This window comes from Myxocyprinus asiaticus, chromosome 14, assembly GCF_019703515.2.
Source record: "Myxocyprinus asiaticus isolate MX2 ecotype Aquarium Trade chromosome 14, UBuf_Myxa_2, whole genome shotgun sequence".
In the NCBI taxonomy this organism is placed as follows: Eukaryota; Metazoa; Chordata; class Actinopteri; order Cypriniformes; family Catostomidae; genus Myxocyprinus; species Myxocyprinus asiaticus.
The window spans coordinates 32990232-33016059 of NC_059357.1; the positions used below are offsets into that span (position 1 = coordinate 32990232).

A 25828-nucleotide genomic window follows, 5' to 3' on the forward strand; every position below is an offset into this window, starting at 1 on the left:
ATGGTCACAGGCACCTTATAAGCTTTGGCTTGGTGTCATCTACTCCTCACTTCAACTGCACGATTTTGTCTTAGCCCAGGGGTTCCCAAACTTTTTTTGTCGGCCGAACCCCTTTGACCTGAATGATTCACTTGAAGTACCCCCTGATATTTTAAGTAATGTAAACTTTTCAAATATAATTAATTTGACATCTTTGCACTTTATTTTTCTTTTTATTGTTATGTTTTAATGAATCTTTATTACATAAATTATTTTCTTATAAAAATGTATACATTTTATTTAATTTAATTCACTTTTATCCCTACCAGAGATTGCATTACAGTCACAGTAGTTAAAAAAAAAAAAAAAAGTATTTTCATTGAAGTAACAAAGCCAGGGCTGTAGCAAATATTATAATATGGCATTGGGGGACATTTCCCCTTTACTTCTAGAAATATTTTTATGAAATGAAACATATTTATATTTTTTAGAAATTTATACATTAGCCTATATTTTAAGTTTGACAGCTGTGAATTAAAATATTGGTGGGCGCCTAAATGGACCTTTAAAACCCATCAGAATCTTACGTCTACCAGTCCGTTTGGCGCAAAGTACGCAAAGCAGAGGGCCAGGGTGAGCCCCCATTCAGCAGATGAAACTGGATCATTCAAACACTTCCACTTCTCCCATATTTGCCCTTAGGACTTCATTGAAACAATTTCGCCGTTCATTACTCCTTGAATACTTGACATTCAGCATCGGGTCACACCTCTGCGACCAAGTGTCTTGGGGCAGCGTAATTCTGTTCAATGAACAAAAAGCACAAATGTACATAAAGCACATTTTTGCAAGCACCACACATTGTCCCCCCATTACAAATGCTGGAGCCATTTTGATGGGTCAGTTTGTTCTCAAATTCTCCCCGTGTTCATGCACCCCTCTCTGCTCAAAATACCAGGAAGGTAAATTTAAGTTCCCCTGCCATAAATACATTTCAGTGCCACTTAAACATGCCTGGGTTTAATAAAGACAAAAACATTGTCATCCCCCCATTCATTCTTTTTTGCAGAAAGGGGCAATAGAGGACATGTCCCCTCTCAGAGGGAGAGCGGTTTTATACAGCCGCTCTTTCCTAGTTCCAAGAAAGGAAGCTTGTATCCCATTTTGGACCTGATGCGATTAAATTTAACTCTAATAAAATGTTGTTACATAATGTTGATGCACAAACTTATGTCTCAAATCAAGCCGGGTTTGGGACTAAAGATTTGAAAGACGCTTACTTTCACATTCATATGGCACCGAAGCACAGCTGCTTTCTCTGATTCGCTTTTGGGGGCAACACGTACCAATTTTGTGTCCTTTCTTTTGGCACATTCACAAAATGTATAGATGCAGCTCTGGCCCCTCTCAGGCTCCACGGTATCCTTATTTTGAATAAGCTCAAAGATTGGTTTGAGTTTGCCCACTGAGAGAGTCTGGCTGCCCAACATTGAAATATCATTCAGATTCATTTGGACAATTTTGGGCTGAGAGTCAGCCTAGACAAGACTATGTTTCTAGGAGTGGAACTGAACCCACTGATGATGAGGCGTGCCTGTCTCCAGCTCGAGTTCAGTTATTGCGCCAGTGCCTAGCACTGTTCAAAGAGGGGCGTGAACGTGGCATCCGCTATCATTCCGCCGGACCTGTTGCACATGAGGTCTTTTCAGTGTTGGTTGAAATCCCAGGGACTTCACCCACTGTGCCATGCACATTGGACTCTCAAAGTGACATGCAGATGCTGTCGAGCCCTATAGACATGGAAACAAACCCGCTTTCTGGAGTCGAGCTTTCCGTTGGGACAAAGTGATTACCACAGACGCCTCCTATGGTGGGTTGGGATGCTTTGTATGAAGGTCGTCCAGCCTACAGAGTCTGGACGGGCCAGTGGCTGATATGGCACATAATCTGTCTGGGAATGTTGGCGGTACTGTTGGCACAGAGATATTTCCTTCTGGAGATTCGAGGCAGTCATGTCCTCATCTGGACAGACAGCAGAATGTTGGTGTCTTACATTAATCGTCAGCGTGGAGTGCACTCCTGTGTACAATAAGGCTGTATGCGCTTAAGTGGCTTGTTTTTTTCAGATAGGGCAGTGCACAATCTGCTCGGTAATGGTGTTTTTACAGGAATGTTTTGGTATTGCCCCATTCCTATCCCTTTATGGGTATGTTTTCTGTGGTGTTAGAGGCGCTCTAGGGTGCACCATTTGATCCCTTGGCATCATATTCAGATAAGTTTCTGACCCTTAAGACTGCCCTGCTTTTGGCATTGGGATTTTAAGAGGGTTGGTGATTTGCATACCCTGTTGGTCAATCCATCTTGCTTGGATTTTGCTACGGGTTTGACGAAGTTAGTATTGAGAACTTTGCTTGGGTTATTTACCCAAGGTCATTTCTATTCCATTTCACTTGCAACTTATTACTTTGCAGTCCTTCTCTCCTCCCCCATTTGATGAGGGTGAGAGGTTGCATATGTTTTTTATATGCTGTGTCACTTTATTATTCCGTGCATGTAGTCAGCTTGTGAGCTGCTATATGCTTGCCACACGGGCTGATATAGTTGGCAGCTACTGGTAGTATAGCATTATGGCATTCTGTTCCCATTGCTTCAGCAATTGACGCAACATCAAAGTGAACTACGAAAGGGAATATCTTGGTTCCAATGTGACCCTGGTTCCCTGATTAGGGAATGTGACTATGTAGCTGGCCATTATAGTTGCTGCAAAGGCTCGTGCCTCTTGCAGGAAATCTGAGGAGATGACACCAAGCAAATGCTTATAAGGAGCCTGTGACATAGCTCCTTATCGGGCATCACTTAAGCACCCATCTGCCAATAAATTAGCATGATACTATTGGTCTTCAGACCACCGTGACCATCTGAGGTGTTTCCGTTGCATTAGCTACTGACGTAGAATTTCATTCCCTACTCAGGGAACCAGGGTTACATATGTAACCAAGATGATTTTCATTTTAGATTTTTATCAAAATTTACATAAAGTAATCCAAAAGTAATCAGATTATATTACCTAAAAGTATAATCTAAAAGATTTCTAGGGAGACCAAGTACGAGTACCAATACTTCCTTTTCAGTACTTGCCGATACCGATACCGGTACCTTTTTGTATTTTTTGTAATGTTGCAGTTTCCAAATACAATACTGTGAGAGTGATTTATTTGAGGAAAGCATGTTTATTATGTTTCAGCAACTGTTACCAAAATACATAATCAAAAAGGTAATGTTTAGCTGCCACAAAATGATCAAAAAGCATCTCTGCATGTTAACATGTAGGGCCTTATGAAATCCGTTTAATCTTTTTCATTTTTACACAAATTTTATGTTTTTATGTATTATTTTTTCAGAATTCTGTATTTGACAGTTTCATTCAGTTTTTTTTTTCATCAAAATGGTGTCTAAATAAATAAATTCATTAAAAATGTAATGAAATTAAATAGAACAATTATTTTCAACATAACAAGTTCATGATGTGGTGCTTTCAGTGTATTGAGCAGCCGGCTTCACACATTCACTTTGAAGCGCGCAACACATGCAGACAGATTATGTAGTTCATAACATCGCAGTCTTCACGGTTTAATAATCACTCTAGGACATATCTTGATTTTAAATTATATTTTTGTACACTTAATGTTTGCGTAATGACATTCGTACATCAGACAGTATGGGTTTTTGTTTTAGGAGCATGTTTATGAGTTCAAGTACATGAGTGCAGTATAGGACCCGATACCGGTATTGAGACATCCCTAAAGATCACATCAATGATTACAATTTTAGTTAATTTTAAGGTAGCATAATTAGTACCAGATTACATTTCAGAAGTAATCTACCCCACATTGTCAGTAATTGAAGCGGAAATGTGGTCTAGGCAGAAACTATACCATTTCTCTACTGTCTGTAAACTTCACGTGGGTCTAAAAATGAGGGTGTATGTTGGCAGGTCTCTGGATGTGACAGTTTGTAAATATCACTGCCTGCTGGGTTTCCTGCTGACTACTGCCAATACAGACTGGGTGACAATTACCGGGTTCCAGAGAAAGGCTCAGGCAAGACACTGGGCTGATGTCCAAAAGGGTGACATTTCTAACTCATGTCCTCCTTTAGTGTGCAACATTAGCGATCGAATGATCAAAATAGTTCTGATTTGAACAACACAGGGAAAATGTCAGTAACAATTAGCTGATTCGGTCACTGGCAGGGGAAGAAGTATCCTGCTGTTCAATGGCCTTTCCTGGGTGTCAATTTCCCATGATATTAGCATTGCCATAATACAACAGAGATTGTGGTGAAGATACAAAAAGAAAAAATGGCAGCACACATTTCTGCATATAAGTTTATAATACGAAAAAGAACGGCGCTAATGGCGCATACACTAGAGTCGATAATGTCAAAATTTCCACTTGTGATGGTTGAAGCAAAGAGAGGGTGAAGAAATTTCCTCTAGGCTTTGAGGTTGAGAGTGATGCATGCAAACAAAGCCTCTGATCTTATTAGTTGAATAATTGCCTGAAACTGAATTCAGAGGAATGAATAGCCATACAGTAGTGATTGGAGCTTAGAAAGAAATGTTTACACAAAGATTATACATCTACATTGTACTAGTTTATTTGCCAGGAATAATACATTTTATTATGTCATAATAGGTAACCCTTAAACAGTAAGCTATGAAAAAAAAAAAAAAAATAGAAAATGAAATGAAAAAACAATGCATACTTTACAGTTGGTTAAAAAACAGCCCACGCTGTCACATATCCATAGAGTAAAGTATAGAACCCCTTTTTCCTGAATGAAAGAACATGAGTAAATTATGTGGAACTATAAACATTATTTTGAATTCATGAGCTGAAAAACAAAATAGTTTCTGTGAAAAGTGTTTTAAAAAGTAACTTAAAAGTAATTAGTAATTTGATTACTTTTTCAGTGAAGTAATCAGCTAAATTATCTGATTACAATTCTAGAGAAGCAATTAATCATTTTAATGGATTACTTTTTTTTGAGTAACCTACCCAACACTGGCTGCATGTCATTGAAAAGTAGAAGTATTCAGCACCATGGACAGAGGCCAAAGGCTCAGATGAGTGCCTTTTATCTTTAGAAGATTTCAATTCTTTAAATGCATTAAAAATATTTCCAATTTCAATTATCTGTCTTTATTTTCAATTTTAGCTTCATAGAGAGCAAATAAATAAGGAAAGTGTGGTTTTATTGAAACATGAATTGTAGTATACAAAGAACAGTTACAAAAACACATCAAATAGGATAAATGAAAACAAACCCCAAGTGTGTCATTCTAGGATATAACCAGGTAATTGAGAATGATTTTGAAATGGCGCTGCAGTCCTCTGGAAATATTACATCGAGCATAGTTTGAAATTGCCCAAGAAAAAATTAAACAACTCCTTATAGGCTGACCGCTCTTTGACCTGGGTTATTACAGATCATATCTTGCAGCACTAAACTCTAGAGTAAATAACATTTCTATGCATTGCAGGGAATGTTCCTGATAGTGTTTAGAGATATCAAGAATGAGACTCTATGCAGGCTAGAATGATAAGGTTAATGAAGCCCAGTGCTTAATTGTATCAATATCATCTTGGGCAATGCTGTTGACCCAATTGATCCATAGTCTCTGATCGCATTTCACTAAAAGTGGATTCAGAGTCACAGCAAAGGTGACTGATTAGCAAGACAGACTCTCTGGTGCCCTGCTAATTGGGAAAATTATCTTACAGTTAGATATTCTCTCACTTTGTCTGCAAACCTCACCCTTTCACTGACTGAACAGAATAGTCCCATTGCTTACTTTCCTGTATGCCATGCCACAGGGGGGATTTTATATCGAAAACACAATTAAAAATAAATCAATCATATAAAACTTTTGCAAGACACATTTTTTTTAACTGAATGTCTGATAATCCGAACGAGTTCATGTTCTTTTGGTATACAGTACTCATTCCATGGTGTCAACATTTATATAAATATATTCTGCCCATTCAGTGTTTTGTGGGAAATGTCAGACAAACACAAAACGAGATTGTTTCAGTCAGCAAATGTCACTATCTTGTACTCTTGTGCAATCTATGTACAGGTTTGGGGAGTAATGAAATACATGTAACGGGAACACATATTTAAAATATAAAATATAAGTAACTGTATTCCACTACAGTTACAATTTAAATCATTGGTATTTAGAATACAGTTACATTCAAAAAGTATTTTGATTACTGAAGAGATTACTTTGCATTATATTGTCATTTGTTTCATTTAATATTTAGTCCTTTCAGATGGAAAACATTTATACATATAAATGATGTGATCCACAGTGCGTTTGAACAGCGGTGAAACACTTTCTTATGATGTGTTACTTACATATGAGCAGACAGGGAAGTTTGAAGTAAGTTTGGAGCAGAAGAAATAGAAATAAACCTTGTGTAAATTGTCAGCTTTACGCTAAGCTAAAATACTATTTCTAGCCATTTTACATTCACATTACCAGGCACGATCATATTTTTTTATCAAGAACATTCATGTTGATCATAATTTCTTTTTTCTAGTAAGACCTTTTATATTAATTCTTGATTATTGTATTCTTGATAATAATTTTAGTATTGTTTTCCTGTAAAAATATCTAAAAATCTTTAAAACAAGATCAATTTGATTTATCTTGTTTTAGAAACAACACTGCATAAGATATTTAGGTTTTTCAGAGAATGTATTTTTAACATGTGTATTTTGTCTTACTGTACTGGCAGAGTTTTTATAGTCAAAAATAATCTACCAGTGCTGAAGAAGTAATCCAAAGTATTTAGAATATATTACTGACCTTGAGTAATCTAATGGAATACATTACAAATTACATTTCACAGCATGTATTCTGTAATCTGTAGTGGAATACATTTCAAAAGTAACCCTCCCAACCCTATCTATGTATACTACACAACTAAGCCTTTGAGATGACAATTGAAAGTTTATATAGTTTGTTGGCCTGTAATCAGAAGTAGCGGCTACTTACCTACTACTTACAGACTTTAATTATAAGATGCTGTTTATCACCCAAAGCCTTCATACACACAAGACGGACATTAAAATCCTTTAAGCTCCAAGTGAATTATTCTAATCAGAGGGATTTCACCTGTGCAAACCAAAGCCTGTTTGATACTGTATAACCACAAGAGAAATGAGACCTGTCAACATTTAAGTTCCTCTGGACAAACACATTCAAAATAAAGCTCTTCACATCAGATTTGGGAATGGGGTTTAAGGGACTGTTTGTCTTGATAATTGTCTTTAGGAGATATTAAACAAAAGTTACTGCACCTTCCAACAGTCTTTGACCTCATTTATCTTTCCAATAGAGGCCTGCATGTCCAAACCACAACAAGTTGAGAGAGGGAGATTTAAACACAACTTAATTACAGATGCTAGGTCAAGTTGTCACAAGGGGAAGTCGCTGTAAATGCTGTATCTTAATTCAGTGACGTTCTGAGTCAAAACTCAAATTACACAAATGTTTGTTTTCTCTAGTAGTGCTGCGGGGCATGTTGGCATAAATGGTCAACATGTGTTAAATGAACTGCTATTGTGTATCACACTGAGCTTTTTAGATACCAATTTCAACAGTAGGTAAAAGTTTCTGGGAAATGTCAGTACTGTACAATACTGCAGTACACAGAAAAAGGATATACACATTTCTATGTATACAGTAAATTTATCTTTGTAGCAATGTAACATGTAAACAGAAAATTCACATTTGCATGTCCATTTTTACACATTTCTTACATGTAAAGTATATATAATGAACAGAAAATTGACACAAATTGACATCCATGCAAAAAAAAAAAAAAACCCAACAATGGAAAAAACCTGTGGTAGTTCTGTAAAAAAACAATAAATTGTACCTCCTCACAGTACGTAACACTACAAGTTCCCATCTTCTTGGTGGACATCCTGTAACTCTTGTTGGTCTGGCCAGAGATTTAGCTGATATCACAAACATTCCATGTCATAGATATGGAATAGATACTGAATATGCATGTATGTCTGACAGATTTTGATAATTGAATGGATCATTTTGCATGTGATGGCTCACACGATGAAAGAATGTTTAGAAGTTGTGAAGAGTATGACAATTTCACTGAGAATCAACTCAGTGTTTGATCAGCAAACCATGTGCATTTAGTTATTGTGCAAATGTTTCTTACTCTTTTGCACACATGTGCCAAAACACATGCAATTTGCTAAAATGAAAAATAAATTCAAATCTAGTTTGAACAAGAAACGAATTGTTCAGAGATTTGAACTTATTGTTTTGAAATAATAATAAAAATAATAATAATAATAATAATTCTCATTCGAGAATTTAGCTAAAGTGATTGAGAAAAACTGTAATATCAGTGTGCGCATATTTCGTTTTTTCCCCCCACGTGATTATTAAATCCTCATCAATTATTGTGAAAATTGCATCCTCATAGCACCATTTATTTGTATATATATATATATATATATATATATATATATATATATATATATATATATATATATATATATATATATATCTTATAATCAACCATGTATTTAGAGAGCGACAGAGAGAGAGAGAGAGAGAGAGAGAGAGAGAGAGAGAGAGAGAGAGAGAGAGGTGACTGTACACTTTTCTGTAGTCTTGGTTTGTAAAACTGTGAACATAAATTACTAAAGCTGAATTTACAAATTGTCTTGCAACCTATTTATGGTCGCACCAAATTCGTTCATAAAGAGGCGCGAAAAGAGCATTTAAGCAAAATAACGGCACATAGGTTGATGGTAGCAGCAGCTGTGGAGTGCTCCTTTAAAAAGACAAACGCACGAGTAATATGAAAATATGACGTGACGTCAGGCGTCGTCTTTAAATATTGATCTCGAGCACTTCACTGCCGCAAAGGCATTCTTGAGAACTTTAGAAAGAGACAAACATGAGCTGAACGTGCTGACGCGGGCGAGCGCTGCTCGACTTCGCGTTGGGAACTTGGGGGCAAAATGTGCCTTTTAGACCTGGAATACCAGATTTCCAACACGGATTACATTGAGTTGGATGTTGTGTCACATTATCAGGTCGTACAAAGGGATTACTCAAATATTATAAATACTATATCAACACAGAGTCCGCTTCTGAAGTGAGCACTGAGGATATTTCACGTACAAAAGAGCGCGACGCCGAAACTAAAGGGGCAGTGGAAATGCTTTTATATTTATTTATTTTTATCTTGGAACTTTATCTTATTATTAAGACGTGTTATTCTCAAACTTAATCTTATGTGTCTGGTCGGAAATATCAACAACTATCATTTTGCCAAATGACAGTTTGTGCCGTCGGAGTTTGCCGCGTCTTGATGGGGAGCGCGAGCCTGCAAGCAAACATTACAAAGAAACTTACAGAGAAAAACATGACGTCTTCTCATCCATGGAGACATGGCATATAGGTTCCTGTCCAGCCGAATCGTGCCATCTTCAAACAGATTAAGCAGAAGATTTATTTTTATATTCACAGTCTCTTTGTCGTTCATGTATCTATGCTACAGCATCCTCTTCTGTTCCGGTACAGTCATGCCTAACCAGAGATTGGAGGAGCATAGCTGCGTCCATCTGAAAAAAATAGGGAGAAAACAACTTTTACAGAAGTCACATTATTGCACTCTATCAACGAAGGCAAGAGTTATCTCAGAAGAGACGAGAGCTGTGGTTCTCTTATCAAACCTTACTGGAAACCAAAGCAAACAGAAAACACAAGCGCGAAATTTAGACGCGGTGGATCACAAGCAAATTAATAATACGATTTCGCCAAAATACGGGAACAAGAAGTTACCGAATGCACTTATAGTTGGCGTTAAGAAAGGAGGAACCAGGGCGGTACTGGAGTTCATCCGGATTCATCCAGATGTCCGAGCACTTGGGACGGAGCCACATTTCTTTGATAGAAACTATGACAAAGGCTTGGACTGGTACAGGTAGGTTTTTCTTGTAGCCTTTTGCATTGGCATTTCTTTATTTTCTGTGAAGCTGGATTTATAATTCCATTATGCAGGACCAAATTCATAATGTTATTTTACAAATAAAACTTTTAGGATAAACTCTGATATAGCCTATCACCAGTGTTGGATAAATTGGGTAATAGTAATCCACTACATACATATTACTAATTAATTCTCTCAAATTGTAATCGGATTACTGATTACTTCATAACAAATTACTTTCTAAATAAAATAATAAATACAGAACTTTTTCTCCCAGCTTAACAAATTCAAAATAATGTTTTTAATAATAATTCAATAATTTAAAATAATCCTTTTTCATTATTCCTGTCCCTTCAGCTGTCACAGAAATACAGGCAGACATACATTCACTGAGTACTTTATTAGGAACACTGTGGTCCTAATAAAGTCCCCGACGTGGTCTTCTGCTGTTGTAGCTCACCCGCCTCATGGTTCGACTTGTTGTGCATTCTGAGATGCTATTCTGCTCACTACAATTGTACAGAGGGGTTATCTGAGTTACCGTAGCCTTACTGTCAGCTTGAACAAGTCTGGCCATTCTCTGTTGACCATTCATCAAGGCGTTTGAGTCTGCAGAACTGTTGCTAACCGGATGTTTTTGTTTTTGGCAAAAAACATAAAAAATAAAATAAAAACTCGATCAGCAGTTACAGAAATACTCAAACCAGCCCATCTGGTGCCATGGTTGAAATGAATGAAATACATTTTTTTCCCCATTCTGATGATTGATATGAACATTAACTGAAGCTCATGACCCATTATTTTATGCATTGCACTGCTGCCACACAATTGGCGGATTAGATAAAAGCATGAATAAGTAGGTATACAGGTATTCTGAATAAAGTGCTCAGTGAGTGTATGTACCTGCAAATTTATTAAATAATATTATTTTAGAAATACTGTATGTGTAACCCAAGTGATGTACTGAAAACTATTTAACTTGACTGAAAGTCTGTTGCTGCAATCTAATTAATATAAATTGTATCGTTACACTACTTTTAACTTAAAGTAATTCGAGTACAGTAACTAATTACTTTATAATCAGATTATGCCCAACTCTAAAAATAAAATAAATAGCTAAATAAACATCAGTACCGTTTAGTATCAGACAAATGCTGACCATTAAAATAGAGAATAAATAAAAATAAAATAAATAGCTAAATAAACATCAGTACTGTATGTTTAATATCAGTCAGTTGCTGACCATTAAATAAAGAATAAAATAAAATAAATAGCTAAATAAACATCAGTACTGTTTAGTATCAGTCAAATTCTGACTATTTTAATACTGCCAGTCAATTATTGGCAGGTTGTAAAACAAGAAGAATTTACACCTGCTGAGACAAGAGAAAAACAGTGGCAGCAGTGTTACACCATATTCTGCTGTACATGTTCAGGGGAAACTTTCAACGGTTGAAAACCAGACTTTTAAATATTACATTTTATAAATGCAACGACTGGAATTGTTTGGTTGAAGGGGGTACCAAACTGTGAATCCTGAACAAAACAGTTTGGTGAATACATGTTTACTCATTAGCTTCCACTCAGCTGACAACAATGAAAGTAGCTGCATGATTAGCTAGTTAGTTATAAGCTCGTTATCATGGAGTGTAACAGACAGACATTGTTTATTTTACTTTCCAGCATTGTGTGTCACCAACTAGGTAATAATATAGCGTGAAATCAACACTTAACAGACACAATTCACCACCGCACCGTTGTCTGCTGAGCTGCAAAATGATGCTCTGATGTTTACCTTCCAATCTGCAACATTACTTAATGACAAACTATAGCTGGCTAACATAGCAAACAATAGCAAACATAAACATGAGTGACATGTTAATGTTATATTAGTAATATTGAAAAGGGAAAATGATGTGGTCATTGTTTATTAACTTTCCAGTATGTATTTCACAAACTAGATAGCAATTTACCGAGAAGAGACCTGTCTGCAGAGCCACCGTCAGTTCAGCTCTGTAAACAATGGAGTCGGAGCATGCTCTGCTGGACAAACTACGCTATGCCACCAGTTCTAAAGCATTGTTTTCTGCGTTATATGTTCTGAAAAAAAGTTTTCATTTCGCCGCATATCAGTAAACATATACGCCGATACGGATATATCGGTGAAAGGCTAATATCGGCCGATAAATTGCCCGATAATATCGGCCGACCGATATATTGGTCGGGCACTAATTACAACCAACGTTATTATGTTTTGAATTTGAATTTAGTTTTTATTTCTACTTAATTTTCAATTTGCCAATTCAATTTAATTTAGTTTTATTTAAAATGATCCCTATCTAAAGAAATAATGGTCTATACTGAGATTTCTTTCTGAATCTTTTTTTCTCTATCTGCCAACTGATTAGGGAAAATACAGCACATACAAATGAGTCAACGCAGTAGTAATTAGCACTCGCTGAGAAGTTACGTCTCACAATTTGACTGCAAATGCTACATCCAAAAACACTGGAAAAGCCCACTGATAATATTAGGGCCATGTCGTCATGGACATGATTTTCTAGTTAATTTGCGGGAAACCACACAATACAGGGCAGTTCTGCGTGCTGCTCATGTACCTAAATCCCTGATGCATCCATGTGCAGCTGCTGCCGCAGAAGAATAAAAAAAATCAAAAATTGATATTTGCTTGAGCGGCAGCCACGTTGGTCTGCAATCAGTCTTAAATATTTAAGAACATTTAACTGAGCTCTTCTTTAACCGCAAAAACATGGAGAATAATAATTTTGAGTTAACAGAATTGTCCTTCAAAAGTGTCAGAGATATGAGGCTAAAAAAAGACATGCATAAGTAACCCGGTGGTTTACAATAAAAATAAAATAAAATAAACATTTAAAATAAAAACATCATAACCAACTAAATTCATCTCGTAACATGAAGTTTAGCTTCATACACAAACTCTGTCATCAAATAATACATTTATTTTATAGTCTATAATTAAATGATAAACAAAACATTTCATTGCCCAAAAATATACTAATATTTTATTGTGCATGGTTGAATGTTGTGAATGGTGGACAAATGCTGTAAAATAATGTATTTTAAGTAGCTCATCAATGCTTTGAAAATAGTCAATCAATAATAAACAGGTGCTGTTTATCTGTTTAGAGTTGCTATTTGCTTTAGCAATAACACTTTTTAACCCCCAACTATTTAAAAAGTTACACAGTTAATTCATCAAGCTATTATGGACCAGTTCAAGCTGACAACACTGCGTGGACCACAAGAGACTACAGAAGCCTTCATGTGTAGATACATTACACCTAAAAAGACTTAATATCCAATATTAATACAATTTTTATGTATTTTTATTTCGATATGCTATTTTTAGTAAACTGTGAGAGACACGATGTGGGTGAATTGACTCAATGAAGTTCTTGATTTTAAGTTTTTAACCACGATGAAACCGCAGTGCGAGCACCGTCTTGGCTGCACAAATGGCACACGCAGTTTGACCAGTTGTCAGGTCCCGTGTCATGTGAAACTGCCTTGTTTATTTTCTATTACATTGGATACATACCCGTCTTTATGTTTTCGTCATGGCAGCCACCTCGGTAGTCAGTGTTATACAGTAGTCTCTGTAGTAACATTCAAGCATATTGGTTGACTGATGTGTGTGTCTGTGCATGTGCTTATGTGTGTGTGTGTTTGCTTAAACACAGTGAAACAAATCTGGCTATGTCCACGAATTCAGGGGCTAATACAGCTGCATGCAGACAGAGATGTTCATTAATTTCTGTTTTGTTATTTGTTTATTTTATTTCATTGCATCACAAATGTCATGGACTCGGCTGGACTCAGAAAAGAATCCGAGTAAAAATGCATCCGAGTCCGTGAGTCCAAGTCCATTAAAATTGGACTTGTGACTCGGACTCGAGTCCGAGTCCAAACTCGAGTACCCCAACACTAAATATAGCATTAGCAAAGCTTAAAAGAACTGTGAATAATGGGTAAAATGTCAAAAGGTATCATCAACAGGGTACAAAAATGATGGGGGAAAAACAGGCTATTTGTGCTGACAAGGAGATGTTAGCAGTAACTCATACTATGACAGCATTTTGGCGAGAGACCCAGAGGAGAATGACACAGAGTGATTGCAGTGTTCAGTTTCAGGGGGGAAATATGCAGATAAAGGGCAATGGATCCCTTTCAAGAGTAAACCTTCCATACACCCTGTCAAGGAAAGGCATGGATCATATTGATCAGTGGGCAGATTAAAATCAACTCCTTCCTCCCTTCTTTCCTTTCTACTGATGGGCTGCCATTCAAATACCCATTGGGGAGCCGTTTAAGTATGCGAGAAGTCAGTGTTGATTCTGTGTGGTGGATAGAGCTGTGGAGTAGGGGTCTCTTGGAGGCTATATCCTCCCTCCCTCTTCCACCACGGTGTCTGCCTACAGCTCAGGTTCAGTAATTACACACACACACACACACACACACATCACATCCCAGCAGAGACAGGACAGAGAGCGAAAGAGAGGACTCCCTGTGGGCCATGTCCTAACGTGAGGGGGAATATCCATAGAAGCCAACGGTACAGAGCTGTGTGCGAGCAGCCCTCCAGCCATTAGCAGGTGTTGCAGCTTGTTCCGTCTGCTTGTCATCTTGAAACTACAACAAAACACACTTCTTCTGTGTTTGTGTTTGTGTTTTCGTTCAGGGCAAGTCTACTCACCCACAGCCTACTGTGCTTATATCAATTGAAGCTGATGTGTATGTGAGATGTGCAGATCGATGCTAGTCCCTTGTATTTGGACAAAGGGAGAAAAAAGATGTAGGGAAAAAGAGTCAGGGAGAAAAAGAGCCAGGATAAAAGAAAAAGAGTTCAAATATGTTCCACTGTGCTATGTCTGCATTTAAGTTATTTTTTTTAGGGTAGATATGTTCTTTTTTGCAGCGAGATACACGGATTGTGATCCAGAAAAAGATTTGATGCCTGTAACAGTTCGCTTATGGCTATTGAGGTAATTAATTCATAAAACAACACAGCAAGTACTTGTAATGGAACATATTTTAGGTTTTGACAGATTCAGTTAACATCTACACTATATATACACTGATCAGCCACAACATTAAAACCACCTGCCTAATATTGTGTAGATTACCCTCGTGCCTCACCACAATTGCACAGACCAGTTATCTGAGTTACTGTAGACTTTGTCAGTTCGAATCAGTCTGGCCATTCTCTGTTCCACAGAACTGCCACTCACTGGATGTTTTTTGTTTTTGTCACGATTCAGAGTAAATTCTAGAGACTGTTGTGTGAAAATCCCAGGAGATCAGCAGTTACAGAAATACTCAAACCAGCCCATCTGGCACCAAAAATCATGCATGCAATATTCTAATCAGCCAATCGTGTGGCAGCAGTGCATAAAATCATGCAAATACGGGTCAGGAGCTTCAGTTAATGTTCACATCAACCATCAGAATGGGGAAAAAATTTGATCTCAGTGATTTGGACCATGGCATGATTGTTTGTGGCAGATGGGCTGGTTTGAGTATTGCTGTAACTGCTGATCTGAAACAAAAAACATACAGTGAGCGGCAGTTCTGTGGATGGAAATGCCTTGATGATAAGAGAGGTCAACAGAGAATGGCCAGACTGGTTCGAACTGACAAAGTCTATGGTAACTCTGTACAATTGTGGTGAGAAGAATATTTGGCGGCACGAGGAGGACCTACAAAATATTAGGCAGGTGGTTTTAATGTTGTGTCTGATCGGTGTAAATCATGGCTATAAAATGTGCACACACATGCACACAGTCACACAAAAATACACAGTGACACACCGCACTTCTTTTCTCACACTCGGAAACTCATCAATACTATTTGTGGACAGGTTAATTAAAATGCCACAGAGGCCAAGACACTGAAACAGTCCCCCTAATCCTCACGGAAAGCCATTGTATTTTAACAACTGACATCTTGCAATAAGAGGACCAATAAAGCCTGCAATAAAGGGCAGATAAGAGAAAGATGTATTGGCTGATTAAGTCAAAAGTTCCTTATAAAGCCTTGTAATAATATGTTTTAGAGTCTTGTTTTTAATTTTATTTCAATATTTGTCTTGGCAGGGTCCATTCATTAAATTTAGATTGCATTGTTCAGATTGTTCAGAGTTGTCCTAACTTTAGTTAAGGAAACATATGAGGTGAAGTTAATTTTTTTCTACATAAGCTTTCTTCTTTCTTTGCAAGGCAGATTTATATAAAGTGTGTCCTTGGTATTCATGGTGTAGTGTTTTCCTAGAATGCACTACCAAAGTGAGGATGCTCCCACACACAGATGTATTGTTTTTTTTAATTTTTTTTTTTATGTGAAACACCTTAGCTGTATGCAGGTGGCCTCCAATCATGTAAATACCTGAATTCAAGAAAAAGCAAGAGGTAATTTAGATGTGTAAAAGCAAGGGGCTGGATACTTGTGCGTCTGATTATTTTACTTTTACTGTGCTTTTATAGAATAACACAATAAAATTTAAAAACGTCCAAGGAGGTGAATGTGTTTTATAGGCACAGTATATGCACAATTTAATTTGCACTGTACAGGGCCAGCGGAATGCCATAATGTATGATAATATATGATGACCACTTCTCTTCAAGTATTCTAAGTGAATCTGAGCGCTCACCTTCAGCTCCTCAGCGGCTCTGTGGTTTGTCTCTAGAGTGACTCAGAGCATTCAACATTCATCCTTAATCTAGTCAGTCCAATAATAGACTCTCATCGGTAGACACTCTGTCTCAGAGTAGCTCATATTTACTTACAGCTCTTGCTTGTGGCACTTATGTCTAATGAGTAATTTACACTAAAATCTCCAAATCAAAACATCTCAGTAGCTTGATGCTCTCTGCTGATACACATCCAAGAATGAATTGTGTAGGTAATTAATGCTACAGAAAGTTCTACAACTCTATGAACCATACTGGGATTAGCAGTTCCCATTTGTGATGCCGGAGAATAGCAGGGTCTCTCATGCGCACTAAGGAATGTGCAGTTTTCCCTGTTAAATAAGCTCTGTCCAATTTTCTGTCTTTGTCAACCTTTCCGACTGTTGTGTTTCGCTGCTCCTTTCCCCTCCGAGCCAATTAATGGTGAACAATGAGGAATTCCTTGGCTCTAGCAAATGTTAAAAGGCTTCTCATACAATCTGAGAACTTCTTAGAAAATCTACTTGAAGAGCTTCCAACGTCTGGAAAATTTATATAATTCAGATGCATTTTTAAGTTCAGATGGTGTGCAGAATATTTGTTTGATTCTACGTTCCAATGGAAAATGGAACCAGTGACCATAGACCATATGGGAAATGGACATGGTTACAGTGTGATATGGCATCAGTGTCCACTCATAATGGCAAAACAGGTTTGCCTAGAATAAATGAGGCCATAAAAATACCTTTTAATTACTAAACAATAACATATTGAGCATTGCTACCTTTGTATTACTCCCTCTCGTAAGCTTTAGGGGAGTATCAGTGCAAACAAAACTCAACAATTAAAATATCAGTGAAACCTTTCCTGGGCTTTATCAGCTATGGTTGTGGTCTTACTTCAAGCAAGGACATTGTTGCTTTTGCTTAACTTAGGAGAAAGACCCTTTGGTCTCATAAAACCAAACCCTCAATACTAAACGCACGTTTGGTGAGAACCTGTAGTTACTGTTCAGACCGAACATGCTCTTGCATTTAAGAAAGGCTAAGGCTGTCCACGCTAATATGTGTTAGTTTGAAAATGCATATTTTTCTCTATGTTATGGCCTTCCGTCCACACTGTTGAGATGCTGTTTTTGACACCAGAAAATGTGGTGTCCAAGTGGATAAATTTGAAAACACCTTCTTTGCATTGTAGTGTGGACAGGGAAAATGGAGATATCTGAGAACGATGATGTATTTGTTGTGACACAGTCATGTGATCCATTCAACCCAAAACAATCAAGATGGCAGTCCATGTTGTAGCAGTTCAGATGTGCCTGATATTCCCTTTGATAGTGTTGTTAAAGATACATGTTACTTTGTACAACCTTCACATTGCATTCCTTTAAAGGTGATGGAAAGTTTACTCGGAATTGCTGTCAGGTGACAGAACATGAGGACAATTGCGTTTCAGACCATATATGGAACAGCATTTTTTCGCATACCCAGTAAGGGGATTTAAAGAGCACCTATTATGGTTTTTAAACATGCCTAATTTTGTTTTAAAGGTCTCATACAATAGATTTATATGCTTCCAAGGTCAAAAAACACTTTAATTTGCTCATAATTTAAATTGCAGCATTACCTTTATTCCCAGTGTCAAAAACGACTCATTCAGTGATCCGATCTAAAGGATTCATTCTAAACTCCTCCTTTCAGAGAGCCTACTCTGCTCTGATTGGTCAGATGTCCCAGTCTGTTGTGATTGGTCTACCGCTTAGTGTAGTGTTTTAGGGCAGGTCAAAGCTGTTCACGAGCAGCCAGTGAAGACCAGAGGTGGGGTTTTTTGTTACCAAATTATGTAGGTTAGTACAGGAAGTACATCTGGAATTACTAACGACTCATTTCAGGTGTTCAGAATCGGTTCTTTCTTTTGGGAGTCAATAAATCCATTTGTCGTGCACTTAGATTTTTGAAACTTTGCAGACTTTTTTTTAAATTCACAAACAGCTATATAACACTACATGAAATGTAATATTTGAAAAAACATAATAGGTGCTCTTTTAAGAGTTTTCATACATTTTAGTGTGGACGAGCAACCTTTGGAGAAAGCTTGAAAACAGCAGTGTGGACGTAGAGCATTTAGAAAACAAAAAACACAGTTTTCAAATGTATCCAGGTTAATGTTGATATACCCTAAATGAAGCACAGAGAAAAGAACAAAAAGTTCTTAAAGTTGATGTTCTTTTTTTTTTTTTTGTATGACACAGCATCTTAAAAAAAAAAAAAAAAAAAAGAAAAAGTGTAGAGCTTCTGTGCGAGATGCTGAAAAATCAGCGAGACATGGCGCAATGGTCAAAGATGTCCATCTTGGGCATGTTTACATAGAAAACAATTGAAAGACAATACAGATGGACGCAAAAACATGTTTGGTGTGAACAGGTGTAACAGACACCCAGACTCGCAGATGGCGTTGAACCTGGAGGCGGTGTTTATTGAAAACAAAGGCAGAGATTAACAGAGGTGAATTAAGTATCAAACACAGAATGGATATTAATAACAGAGACTTTGGGGAATCGTCAGAGTAGCAATGAAGCAGGAACCAGGAAGCGAAAGCAAGGAAACGTCTTCAAAGACAATAATAGCAGTAGCAGGTAAGTAGTCTGTTTTCTAAATCAAGGCCAGATGAAGAGTGAAAGGAGAATCGGGCTTTTATGTAGTGGAGCTGATTGATGCAGTGATGAGGGGCAGGTGCAGATGATCAGTACTCAAGGGAGAGGGACGGTAGAATATTAGTGCTGGAAGTGTCCGGTAGATCCGTGACAACAGGCCATAACAAAAAAATATAACACTAAAGAGCACCTTAGCAAAAGTAAAGCAATGGTAGCATTGTACTTTGTGGATGCTTTCAATGGCAGGAACTCCAAGAGTGGTTATAGTGCAAATATAGGCACCAGAGAGAGATATAGATATGCTATAATTTTTCATTTACATTTTTTCCAGGCTTTGGCACATAAATATAACCATTTCCCATGTTAAAACCAATTCACAAGTCAATGTATATTCACAAGCTCACACCGTATGGGAGAAGATGGCAGTGGGATTGAAATTATTTGTTGCTACTGGATGCCATTTTAGTCATGATTTCCTTGGCAACTGCTCTGTTTGCAGCTGTCCACATCATCTATATGACCATTACCCTTCAGTAGCTACTACTTTATATAGAAAAAGTAGTAGCTACTTTATATGAACACAGTAGTACACAGAATATGTTATTTAAAAAGCGTCATAGTTTTCATTCTAATGGACAAGTGGTGTGATAGAATATATCTTTATTATCTAAAGCAGGGGTGTTAAACATACGGCCCGCAGGCCACACCCGGCATGCCAAGGAGTCATCTTTGGCCCGTGGGATGATTTGCGGAAAAAATAAATAAGTCATGTTTAAAACATTCACGTTGATTTAGCCTGTAACTTGGGTAAGATCTATTCATACTATTATTTTATTAGCAACAGCAGAACAGATAAACATTTAAATGTGTGGTGTTGCATGTTGCTATGTTATAGCTTGCATGATCAGTGGAATTTCTTTTAAATACGTGGGACGTTCGGCGCTCGCAGGGTCACGTGTATCAGCGAACACCACACATGTCTGAGGGTGACAGAAGTTCCATGACCACACATTCCCACAGTGAAGTTTCTCTCACAGAAATGACAACATGGACAGGTCCAAGGATAAATATTAGATGTAATAACTGTTGCATTGCTTCTGTCCCATTTAATTATTATTCATTTTATGCAGGTTTCAGTTCCTTGGCATTTATGTTCGGTTTCAGATGGTTTATTGAGGCTAAAGCTCCAGCCAAAGAGCGAGTGGTTCTCTCTTTTTCTTGTTAATATTATTGCTTGATTCCCTTCAACTAATTGTGTATGTATTTGTGATGTAATTTCTGGTTAATTAAATTAGTAAATTCTGTGTTTTTCCTTTTCTTCAGAGTTTAAAATTAGCGCCCACCAACCCGCCAAATGTGGATATTTTATGCGCAGTGGTGGGTTATTTCTGTGGCGGGCGACTCACCACAATTGTACAGTTGAGCAGTTATCCGAGTTACCGTAGACTTTGTCAGTTCAAACCAGTCTGGTAATTCCCTGTTGACCTCACTCATCAACAAGGCGTTTCCGTCCAAAGAACTGCCCCTCACTGGATGTTTTTTGTTTTTGGCACTATTCGGAGTCAATTCTAGAGACTGTTGGGCGTAAAAATCCCAGGAGATCAGCAGTTACAGAAATACTCAAACCAGCCCATCTGGCACCAACAATCATCCATGCAAATATCTAATCAACCAATCATGTGGCAGCAGTGCATAAAATCATGCAGATATGGGTCAGGAACTTCAGTTAATGTTCACATCTACCATCAGTATGGGGACAAAAAGTGATCTCGGTGATTTGGACCATGGCATGATTGTTGGTGCCAGTGTAACGTTCTAGGCAGGCAAACAGGAGCAAGATAAAGACGAGATGACGTGAAGAACCCAAGTGCAGTTTATTTACAAGATGTGGAAATCCAAAACATGAATTCAAAACAAACATAAACGACTTGACTTGATTGTTACAAACAACATTACACCAACAATACTCCACAAAGAACTAGAAAACATAAGGGCTATAAATACACAGACTGGATAAACAAGTTAACAAGACAACCAATGAAAATACAAAACTGATAACGAGATAACAAGACACATGAGAAGAGATACTCACATGACAGGAACAAATGAGGGGAACACATAACAAGGATACATGACCAGAAACAGGGATGGGAAGTAAACTAATTTCAAAATAAAAGGCATGAAAACAAAACATGAACAAAATACACATTTAAACGTGACAGCCAGATGGGCTGGTTTGAGTATTTCCGTAACTGCTGATCTCCTGGGATTTTTATGCACAACAGTCTCTAGAATTTACAAGGACTCAAGATGGGACAAGGACTCAAGATGGCGCCGAGTATGGCTGCTGCGTTGCGAGCTCCGACACAACATAGCAATGTTTTGTTTGTTTTGTTCACAATTCTTATGTTTTTTGTCTTGGATGTTGTCTGCCTTATTGTCTACGACAGACAAACACTTTTGGACATTGGTTCAGCGATCTCACACCGAAAACCAGACTTCACATTCCTCAATGCCGACCCGCTGTTTACAAACACGCAAGCGGAGCCCTTTGTCTGGGCAGCCTCTCGTCAGACTAAGACGTCGCGCAAATCGACTCCCACTACCCAGTATTCTACTGGCAAATGTTCAGTCACTAGACAACAAGCTCTGTGAGCTGAGAGCATGGATCTCTTTCCAACGAGAGACGAGGGACTGCTGCATTATCTGCCTTACAGAAACTTGGATGTCTGCGGAGATTCCAGACTCAGCCATTGAACCCGCGGGGTTCTCCGTGCACCGAGCGGACAGAGCGAAAGACCTCTCAGGTAAAACTAGAGGAGGTGGTGTATGTTTTATGATCAACAAATCCTGTTGTGATCAGAGGAACGTACATTCTATCAAGTCTTTCTGTTCTCCAGATCTGGAATTTCTTATGCTTCTGTGTCGACCATTCTGGCTACCGAGGGAATTCACAGTGGTCATTATCACTGCTGTGTACATCCCACCACAAGCCGACACAGACCGGGCACTCAAGGAACTGTATGGGAGTATAAGTGAGCAGGAAACCGCGCACCCTGAGGCCACGTTCATTGTGACCGGGGACTTTAATAAAGCCAGTTTAAAATCAGTCGCACCAAAATATCACCAGCACATTAGTTTCAACACACGAGGGGACCGGGTTTTGGACCATTGCTACTCTCCGTTCCGGGATGGCTACAAATCCCTCCCCCGCCCACCATTTGGCAAATTGGACCACTCTTCCATTCTGCTTCTGCCCGCTTACAGGCAGAAATTGAAACAGGAAACACCCACCCTCAGAACGATCCAGTGCTGGTCAGACCAATCAGACTCTACGCTACAGGACTGTTTTGATCACACGGACTGGGAGATGTTCCGGTCCGCCTCTGATGACGACATCGAGCTTTACGCTGATAGCGTAATGTGTTTCATCAGAACGTGCGTAGAGGAAGTGATTCCGACCAGGACAATACGGATCTATCCGAATCAGAAGCCATGGATCAATAGCGATGTTCGCGCGGCACTTAATGTGCGGACCTCCGCTTTTAATTCCGGGAACGCGGAGGAGCATAAACAAGCCAGTTATGCCCTCCGAAAAACAGAACCAAAATCAGAACCGCAAAACGCCAGTACAGGAGCAAGATTGAAGGACAGTTTAACACCACCAACTCTAGAAGCATGTGGCAGGGAATTAACATCATCACGGACTTTAAAGGGAATAAAAACTCCGCCATGAACACCGCTGCCTCTCTACCGGATGAGCTAAATACTTTTTATGCTCATTTCGAGGGAAATAACACCACCCTCGCGGAGAGAGCTCTCGCGGCTGAAGCTACAGAGGTTAGTTCACTCTCCGTCTCTGTAGCGGATGTAACCCGATCCTTCCGACGGGTGAATATCCGCAAAACCGCGGGCCCAGACGGCATTCCGGGCCACGTCATCAGAGCGTCCGCGAACCAGCTGGCTGGTGTTTTTACGGACATTTTCAACCTTTCCCTCTCTTTGTCTGTAGTCCCCACATGCTTTAAAACATCCACCATTGTGCCTGTACCAAAACAATCAAAAATAACTTGTTTAAATGACTGGCGTCCTGTTGCTCTGACCCCCATCATCAGCAGATGTTTTGAGAGACTAATCAGAGATTACATCTGCTCTGTATTGCCACTCAATCTTGACCCGCTGCAGTTTGCTTACCGCAACAACCGCTCCACTGATGATGCCATTGCATCTACAATACACACTGCTCTCTCCCACCTGGAAAAAAAGAACACTTATGTGAGAATGCTGTTATATATATATATATATTTTTTTTTTTTTTAATATATTTTTATTTTTAATTTATATTGAATAATGTGTATCTATATAGGAAAAAAAAAAAAACAGCGTATTGTATACTGTACAGTGTATGTTATTATTTGTATATTGTTGAGTGTAATTATGTGTATAACAGATGTTTAAATTGTGTTGTGTTAATTTGATGTTATTGTAAATTGGTATATGTCTCATCACTGTCACGACTGCTATGTTGATCGGAACTGCACCCAAGAATTTCACACACCATTGCACTTGTGTATATGGCTGTGTGACAATAAAGTGATTTGATTTGATTTGACTTAGGATGGTGCCAAAAACAAAAAATATCCAGTGAAAGGCAGTTCTGTTGACGGAAATGCCTTGTTGATGAGAGAGGTCAACAGAGAATGGCCAGACTGGTTCGAACTGACTAAGTCTACGGTAACTCAGATAACTGCTCTGTACAATTGCAGTGAGAAGAATAGCATTTCAGAATACTATTCTGAGATGCAGGTTGGTGCTGTTGGCACGAGAAAGACCTACACAATATTAGGCAGGTGGTTTAATGTTGTGGCTAATCAGTGTGTGTGTGTATATATATATATATATATATATATATACAGTTGAATTCAGGAGTTTACATACACTTAGGTTGAAGCCATTAAAACTAATTTTTTAACCACTCCACAGTTTTCAAATGAGCAAATTATAGTTTTGTCAAGTCGTTTAGGACATCTACTTTGTGCATGATGCGTAATTTCCAATAATTGTTTACAGACAGATTGTTTTACTTTTAATTGACTATATCACAATTCCAGCGGGTCAGAAGTTTACATACACTAAGTTAACTGTGCATTTATCAGCTTGGAAAATTCCAGAATATGTTGTCAAGCCTTTAGACAATTAGCCAATTAGCTTCTGATAGGAGGTGTACAGAATTGGAGGAGTTCCTGTGGATGTATTTAAAGGCCTTCAAACTCAGTGCCTCTTTGCTTGACATAATGGAAAAATCAAAAGAAATCAGCCAGGACCGCAAAAAACAAAAAAAAAATGTGGACCTCCACAAGTCTGGTTTATCCTTGAGAGCAATTTCCAAACTCCTGAAAGTGCCACATTCATCTGTACAAACAATAGCATGCAAGTATGAACACCACGGGACCACGCAGCCATCATACCGCTCAGGAAGGAGACGAATTCAGTCTCCTAGAGATGAACGTAGTTTGGTGCGAAAAGTGCAAATAAATCCCAGAACAACAGCAAAGGACCTTGTGAAGATGCTGGAGGAAACAGGCAGACAAGCATCTATATCCACAGTAAAACAAGTCCTATATCGACATAACCTGAAACACTGCTCAGCAAGGAAGAAGTCACTGCTCCAAAACTGCCATAAAAAAAAGCCAGACTACAGTTTGCAAGTGCACATGTGGACAAAGATCTTACTTTTTGGAGAAATGTCCTCTGGTCTAATGAAACAAAAATTTAACTGTTTGGCCATAATGACCATCGTTATGTTTGGAGGAAAATGGGTGAGACTTGCAAGTCGAAGAACACCATCCCAACCGTGTAGCATGGGGGTGGTAGCATCATGTTGTGGGGTGCTTTGCTGCAGGAGGTACTGGTGCACTTCACAAAATAGATGGCATCATGAGGAAGGAAATTTATGTGGATATATTGAAGCAAAATCTCAAGACATCAGCCAGAAAGTTAAAGCTTGGTCGCAAATGGGTCTTCCAAATGGACAATGACCCTAAGCATTCCTCCAAAGTTGTGGCAAAATGGCTTAAGGACAACAAAGTCAAGGTATTTGAGTGGCCATCACAAAGCCCTGACCTAAATCCGATAGAAAATTTGCGGGCAGAACTGAATAAGCTTGTGCGAGCATGGAGGCCTACAAACCTGACTCAGTTACACCAGTTCTGTCTGGAGGAATGGGCCAAAATTCCAACAACTTATTGTGAAGACAATTAAAGGCAATGCTACCAGATACTAACAAAGTGTATGTAAATTTCTGACCCACTGGGAATGTGATGAAAGAAATAAAAGCTGAAAGAAATCATTCTCTCTACTATTATTCTGACATTTCACATTCTTTAAATAAAGTAGTGATCCTAACTGACCTAAGACAGGGAATGTTTTCTACAATAAAATGCCAT

At 38.3% G+C, this 25828-nt stretch overlaps 1 protein-coding gene across 1 annotated transcript in view; it reads left to right on the plus strand.

Moving 5' to 3' along the window:
- The first annotated feature begins 9042 nt into the window (after positions 1-9042).
- The window catches only part of LOC127451454 (heparan sulfate glucosamine 3-O-sulfotransferase 2-like), a 65175-nt gene continuing 48389 nt past the window's right edge, over positions 9043-25828 (plus strand). Inside the window, exon 1 of the mRNA XM_051716182.1 lies at positions 9043-10016. Within this exon, the coding sequence (XP_051572142.1) occupies positions 9481-10016 (536 nt within the window). The 5' untranslated portion in view covers positions 9043-9480. The remainder of the gene's footprint in view (positions 10017-25828) is intronic.